At 42.8% G+C, this 8179-nt stretch overlaps 1 protein-coding gene across 1 annotated transcript; it reads left to right on the forward strand.

Annotated features, from left to right (window-relative positions):
• Positions 1-1082: 1082 nt before the first annotated feature.
• znf488 (zinc finger protein 488) lies at positions 1083-3888 on the forward strand (the record flags this gene model as incomplete). Its single annotated transcript, XM_083987555.1, has 4 exons — positions 1083-1239; positions 2043-2262; positions 2479-2707; positions 2834-3888. Exons 1-4 carry the CDS (start codon positions 1229-1231, stop codon positions 3886-3888), a joined length of 1515 nt encoding a protein of 504 aa, XP_083843681.1. The 5' UTR covers positions 1083-1228.
• Between the last annotated feature and the right edge of the window lie 4291 nt (positions 3889-8179).

Consider the following 8179-nt stretch of genomic DNA (forward strand, 5'->3'; position numbering starts at 1 on the left):
TTGAAGTCATACTTCGTTAATCCATTAGTTTATGCCTTGTTTGCTTAATTCCGTTCATAATTAAACTATAATGTGAAAAATAATGACACCCATCCAGTCATTTCGCCCCCAAATGAAATACAGAGGAACTGCAAAGACGACAGCATTTCCATGGATGTGGTGGGCCTATGACAGAATGGGACTCTGAAAGCTTTTCAATGGCTTCCTGTGATTGTCATTGAAATTCCGGGAAATGTGATCTAACGCTAAATAACATTTGGTATACTCTTCAGCCTATAGCTCGTGTAATTAGACTTTTAACCATGGCCATGCCGGAGGTCTCCCCATGATCCGAAGCCTTTATGTGCTTCTCATTAGAGAAAGTTGGCTCGATAACAACCAAGACATTTACCCAACCCAAAGCTTTGATGCAGAATAATCCATTAAATGCTCATTAGACAGAAACATTTAGTTTATGAATTATGCATTTGCCCGGTGGCAAACCCAGACCACCCTGCATCATGTCATGTAATCTGTGGCCAATTTTACTGTTTCCCACTCGCTACAGGGCCAGGGCCGTCTGCACTGCTGGTGTAAACCCTGTGTTGGATTTATTGTTTCCAGAAACTGTCTTGTGTATAGCCTAATGTAAAGACGGAACTGTTGCGCATGCATGAACACACTATGATGTTGATGTTTTGTTGTTGGTTTTTTAGTGCAGGTTGGTAAAGGTCTGCTGCCCCAGGTTGTATTCTTGGTTACTGCTTTCAGGAAGTTACCTCATATTGCACAATTACGCAGACTGGCACATTATAGCCTGCATGTTTCTAGTCGGAAAATTGTGTCCACCAGCCAGCTGTTATATTGACAATCACATTATAACCTAAAGACCCCCAAATGTTCATTAGTGTCCATGTTGTCACTGTTCCTTTCACACTGAGGCTCACATCCCCCCCCTCTTCATGCAGGAGGGGAGGACGGCCAGGGAGCATTTGCCAGGGGACTGTATTCATGCGTGTGTGTGCGTGCGCGTGTGTATACGTGACCGCGCACGTGTTTATATCAATGCGCCACGCTTCAGTGCGCTCTCTGAAGGGGATAAGTGGGAGTGGGAGAGGAGAGGGGCGACAGTACGGAGGAAGGTTCAGTCGAATAAGTAACTCGTCACCAAGAAACGAGGAGGGCATCATCACCGGGCTCCGCTGCACCAGCTGCAACTTGCTGCCACACGGCACCAACATCTCCCTCCATGTCCGGCGGGTGAGTCCGCATGCATCACTATTAATGCACTTGTGCTCTGTTTTCTTCACAGGGATGAACGATTTTCTTTCTTTCTTTCTTTTTTCACGTTATTCATATTGCAAAAACTGGAAATTTTTCGATTGGCACCAGGTCAGCCTGCCGCGCCGTCTGATGTCAACATTTGTTCAAAAATACAACCCCATAAAGATCCGATATTTCTTATTGACCAGAGAGGTCGGAATCGAGAGAGGCGTAATCCTCGTGTGTGAATATTGTTCATAAATTAGAAAGAAAAAACCGTATTGAACTCAACCTGCGCTCCGAGGAGGCAGTTGGGCTCCACGGCAGATGGGGAGACAAAAGGAGAAACCGAGTGAAAAACAGAGACAAAGGACGTTAGAAATCATTTTGCCTTGACACCGGCTGCACGAGCTTCACAGTTGGGACGCGTAATTTTTGCAGGAAAAATAAAAAAATGTAAAATGATGCGCACTAATTAGTAGTTTTTTTTTTTCAATATTGCACACAGGGATTTCAGCGTGGGGTTAGAGCATCTGAGTCATTGGCTTACGGCATGTCACCAATGTTTTATTTATTCTAGCGCTTTGTTCTCCATATTTAGTTTGACTGTAACAAATAATTATAAACGTATAGCCTATTATTATTATTTTTTATTTATTTTAAGTTTTGTGTTTAATTCTGTCAGATTATACTCGTGATTTAAAGTTTTTTCTTTAACAACTGAACCGTTTGAAACCTATAACCTAAAAACGATTTTCCTTTCCCTTCGACCCACAATAACCATATATTATCTCTTCCAGCCTAACGATGGATCACACCTTCCTGCCTCGGTCCATCTGGACCGGGGACAGTAAATTCCTCCAGCATCCAGCGGATCTCTACAGCGGTGTCATAGTTACGCGCAGCATCCCTGCAGGCACGTGCTTTGGTCCGTGTGTGCTCCAAAACACTTTCTATGACACAATCGCCTTCATAGCGCAGAAGTCCTGCGACAAGAGACCTAAATCTTATGTGTTCAGGGTGAGTTGTGCAAGTTTATTTAACCTATTGCTTTTATGTGTCTTCTATGTTTTAATGTCGTTCATGAAGCTGTAAATAAACAATAAAAAGTGCCATCTACTGTCGAAAATTTCGCCCCAATAACAAATTATCATTATTTATTTATTTTAACAATTTTAAGAGTCCCGTGGTGGAGCTTTGGAGCTGAAGTTAAATGCCAGTTTTTCCTTTCAACAGGTGGACCCTGAGGCCATGCGTAATTCTGCGCTGGTGCTGTCCTGGCTGCGGCTCGTACAGGCTGCGCGCAATGGAGAGGAGCAGAACACCGAGGCCTTTCTGAAAGCGGGTCAGCTGTATGTGCGAACCACTCGAGACATCAGACAAGATGAAGAGCTGCTGGTGTGGTACGACCAGGAGCTGTCTCACCTACTGGGCTTCACAGACATGACCAGAGGCTCCAGTGAAGGTGAGGATTGTCCACGGCATCCTTCATGCGCCATTCATGTTTTGGTTGAATTTTATTTCACTGAAACGTTTCAAATATTGATTTACCTGTGCATAGTCACATCAAGTTTTTTTTTGTCTCTTGTAGAATTCAGATGTGGCAGATGTAACCAGGTCTTCAGGAACGAGTATCCTTTCTTGGCCCACTGCCGGTTTATGTGTACTCAAGTAAAGAGTGACCCCTGGAGCCGCGAGGTTTACGGGCACAAGCACATGGAAATGAAGAGACAACGCCGAGTGACTGATTTCCACAACATCGCCAGAGACCTGGAGCACAAAAAACCGAGCAGCAACGAGGACGCAGAGATTTCACCCAAGAGAAGGAAATACGAGGAAACTCTATATCCCAAAGGACGGAAAACGGTTCTCTTAGAAAAAACAAACATTTCAAATGATAGTAATATTACACAGCTGATTAAAGGTTACGACCAGTCAGCGGGAGATGCATCTTCTTCTGCGGGGAAACTCAAAGCTGACAAGATTAAACCGGATCATTTGGGATGTAAGGATGGTGCTTTTGCTGAAGCGGGGGAAGCCAAAGAGACTTTTACGCACGACAGAGAGTCAACGGGAGAGGGCTCTGGTGTGCGCTCAAGTGGCAGCAGTGCATTTTCCCTGGTCCTGTCCAACAGTCAGGGGGAGCAGAAGAGCGCTTTCTGCAAACCGAGTAAAAGAACTTCCCCCGCTGAGCCCCAGGCGCATCTCAGCAGCGCTGCAACAGCCCCCTCTATCCGCATAGAGGAGATGACTGAAGCGTTTACCTCCAGGACGGTTATGGGATACAACAACCTGATGGCACCAACCGTGCCCTCCCCGGTTGCGTTGAACGGCGCTTTCCATTACGCGCCGGAGCACTGGTCCAGGAACATTGGCGCTCAGCTGCAGACCACATCCTCCCTCACCATCCTCCCGCCGACTTACACCTCGTTCGGCGTCTCGGTGCAGAACTGGTGCGCCAAATGCAACCTCTCCTTCCGCATGACGTCCGACCTCGTCTTCCACATGCGCTCCCACCACAAGAAGGAGTTCGCGGCGGAGTCCCAAGTGAGGAGGAGGAGGGAGGAGAAACTCACCTGCCCGATTTGCCACGAATACTTCCGAGAGCGGCACCACCTGTCCAGACATATGACCTCTCATAACTGAGACAAGAAGGGACAAACCAACGCAAACTCTAGGTTTATTTATTTCCGAAATGATGCTCGTATTTAACATGTTTATACTCCGTATAACAGCGAATGTAGGTAAATGTAAAGAAAATAGCAAGACGGACAGGCATGGCCACCGCAGCCTGTCCACTAGGTGACGATAGAGGTTCACGCCAAGCTGATCTCACTGCAGTTTGTTGTCTGTCCTTAAACCCTGTCTGTTCGGGTGATGATTATTTTGTGCCTTATGGAACTCAGGAGGGGGGAGATGTGGGGGACAGCTCACGATTGTCATAAATATCTGGACGCAGTTCTCTTATTTATCAGCTTCTCTCTGCTCTGATTTGTACAGAACACGTGGACTGAGTGTGTTTGCACATTTTGTTTTGAAATTTAAAAATGATGCAAATCCAAACAGACTTGTCGAGTTTTTTTTCCCCCCTCCACCATTATGTCCAGTAGGCGGCGACTGAGACCAACTTTTTGTAGGTTATAATGTGTAATGTCCATCAAACATGCTTTCTTTGTGATCTGACTGTTTAAAAAAAGAAAGAAAGAAAGGAAAGGAAAAAAAAGAAAAAATGAACAAATGGGAAAACAACCAGAGGCTGATTTCCCAAAAAAAGGAAATCAAGTTCAGCAGTGAAAATGATTCATTCATCACCAGATCTGGATGGGGTCCACATGAGCCCACTGCTTTGAATGTGTGATTATATGTTTCTCCATCATCAGTGAGCAGCTTACATCCCATTCGGGTCAAGCTCCGGACAGATGGACTTAAATAGCCGTCTCTGTTGCAGGTAAATGAGGCGGGAAGAAGGCATGAAGTTCATGGGAAAGTCAAGCCCGGACCCCTGTTCAGCCACTCTGTAATGTAAGCAGGGATGGAAACCCACCCACACTACTGCTATCTAGTTTTATTACAGTAAAAACACATGCTGCAGACTGATCAGACTATCAACAGGTGCCTTTGAGGAGTTCTGAAAAATATATGTATATTAGAGATCATTATGTTTTATTAAGATGAGATGTGAAAACTGCACAAAAGGTGCACACAGACAACCTGCAAAAATGTAGCTTCAACTACAAATATACTGCAACACCTTCATTGATGTTTAAAACCTCATTTATTTTCAGGTATTCAGAAAAATGTTTGTTTTAAGACTAAAATTAATTAAAAGTTTCTAAAAGCTTCTTGGAAGCATGTAGATTTTTTTCACTCCTGAAAGGAAAAATAAGATTTTTAAATAAAATACCCAAAGGTCCATATGATTAAATGAATGATTAAGAGGCACAGTGTCAATTTATTAAAGCTATGTCCTAATGAAGAGCCCCATTAGTTCCCTGAGCTCAGTAACCATGTGAGGAAAGAGTCAATTCAGCCCAGACACAGAAAATCCTCTGTTGTCTAATAATGGCCGTATTGCTCTCGTTTAATTGAACAGACATCATGTGGAAAAACAAATATTGTTCTTGGTTCCCCGCATGCCTGCTTTTGGCTTTTAGACATGTTGGCCTCTGTACACGAGCCGAGACTACTGTGGTTTTCTCGGCTGGAACTGACCATTGTAAGTACTCTCCTGTGACTGAGATTGCGGTTGACATGGGGTTCACTGTGTAATAGCAGACTTTGGGTCCGCACTGTACAAGGGATCAGTCAGGAAATGAGGGGAAAAATATGAACCTGGATGTGTATGTTACAATTGTGCCAGCCTACTTTGAAGCTTAAACGGCTATTAATGTAAACATGATTTATAATAACCCTAATTACAGTCATCATCATAATTTAAAGGGAGGTTAGACCCCATAAAGGGTGCGTTTGTACAAAGGGTTCTAGCTGCAGAACATTTCCACTTGTTCGAAATGGAGAAAACTGAATCATGCATTTGGCATTTCAGACATCTCTCTCTCGCCTCATCTGTCTCACTTTGTCATCCTAGAGTAAGGATTAAAGATAATCTTGTAGGATTGTGATACTGCCTATCACAAGCTGTTGTTTTGCCTATCACGAGACAGCAACACATTTACTTTGGAAACTCAGCCGCAGGTCTCACAATTTAATTTAACTCATGTTACAACACATGGTAAAATAGTGTGTATCATAGTTTTGTTATCAAACTACAATGCTGGTCATACTGCTGCTTGCTGGATTAATAAACAAAACATCCATCCACTCCTATACCCTTGAGAGTTTTCATGTTTTATTGAATCAAAGGAGATTTAATATTTGTGGAAGCACTGATCCTCCCTCTAAGAAAAGACACGGTCTGGTGTTATTTGATTTATAAGTCACATGCTTAGTTAAATGCACCAGGCTGCTGCTCTGGACAGTCTAAACACAACGTATTTAAAAGGTCCAAATCAAAAGAGTGAGTGAACATAATATTCATACAGATTTGATTTTGCTTTGACATGCGAGAGTCTTCGATTAATCTGTGTCAAATGTCAAAACAAATCCCCTTTGTTTTATAGCTGAAAGCAAAACATGAAAACTTGACACTCTTTCGTATAGTCTCTGAATAATGGACAAAGCAATGCAGACAGCAGGGGTAGTATATGTTTTTAAAGATGACAGCAGCTGACTGGCTGTTTTTCTTTTTTTTACCTCCCATGGACAATTGCATGTACACAAGCCAGAGGATATATACCGTAGCTTTATTCTCGGGTGCAATAAACAATATAAGGGCTCAGTGTTTTCTTCCTTTCCCCCCAAGTGGTTCCTAAATGTCTCTGGATGTGAGACAAAATTACTGTCCGGTCTCAGTGAGCTTCAAAGCATTCTGCTGTTGCAAACAGATGTGGTGCTCTGTGCCAACTTTTTCAGGCTCAGGACAAAAACAACCACAGAGTAATGGGTTAATAATCAAAAGGTTCCCTCTGTCATTTCGCTGTCAGCTTGACACACTGTTTAGGCACCACATGGGTCACCTTCCTCCTCCAAAGAATATAAGTGACACGCAGTTGAGTTTAAGTGGCTGAGATCATCGATCTGTAACCATCTGTTTAGGAAAACATTCTGCACTTTGAACTGTTCATCTTTTGAATTGGGTGGGACAGAGCGATAGAAAAGAGGAAGTTCACCATGTTTTGAAGTTAAAGTGGCTGACGTCCTAATAGGTTCGTGCTTGCTTCCTCTATCCACTATTAATGCACAGCAGCCGCATCAATCACATTATTTGCTGCTCAACAGACGCACCAGCCTTTGGTGTGGGGTAATAATGATTTCAAGGGGCTGCAGGGGTATGTTTGCTATCTATGAGAGGAACCTTCCTGCTTTTGTAAGTTATTTTGGAGGAACAGTGGTGCCCTTTTAGGCTAAGACAAAAAAAGTCTCTTCCCTTGAGAATGAAGTGCTGTTTGATGAGCATAAACTGTATGAAACAATAATATCCCAGCAAAAGTATTGGATTAAATTACTTTTTATTCTAACTTACAGAAGGCTACCTTTTCATAATTTAAACATTACACATGTACAAAGCACCATCTCATCTAAAATATAGTAATACATAACCTAGTAACAATGACAAATAATTTTTTAACCCAGTTTCACATTCAAAATAGAAAAATATTTCTGGTTTCATTATAACATTCTTGGAGGGATGGCGTGTGTAAATGAATTCCAGATGCCCTCTACAATTCAGTCTTCCTTTTTAAGATATACAGAGCAAAACATGTACAATAACCTTCCTGTCTTGCAAACAAATGATCATTGCATGCATGTAAACCGTGGCGTATCATTACATAACAGCTTGACACAGTATGTAAAAAATGTAGGAATTCATTTCATAATCTCTCATCTGTATGTTGCTGTGTAAGCTGCCTGATGACACTCTGATCAAGTCTTACATTTAACCCTAACTCTAACCCATGTGTCCCAAGAAAAGAGGAACACAAATGCACTGCGAGCTGCATGGAAAACCATTATATTCTGAGATGAAAGGAAAATATCCCTTAAAATGCTCCTGTCCATTAAATCCTCAATAGTATCTCAAACACAGAATCAAAACAACTGGGCCTCTTAAACATGTGTAGCCCTGGCTTTACATGTGGGACTCTGCTCCTCTTGCTAAGGCAGACGCCAGACAATGTGTCTCTTCAAGTCTGCTGCCACAGAACAAGAGAGATGGAAGTGATTTCTCTACAGCCTATGTTCCTCGAGGAATAACGACAGCCAAAGTGACTTTGTTTCTCAGTATCGAGAGACCACTCAACAGAGGTATGGTTCTGTCCCTGTTAGTCCTGTTTTCTGTTTCTCTCCACGTTCTCCCTGCTTCGTCGTCCTCCTCTTC

This window comes from Trachurus trachurus (assembly GCF_905171665.1).
Source record: "Trachurus trachurus genome assembly, chromosome: 15".
Lineage (NCBI taxonomy): Eukaryota > Metazoa > Chordata > Actinopteri > Carangiformes > Carangidae > Trachurus > Trachurus trachurus.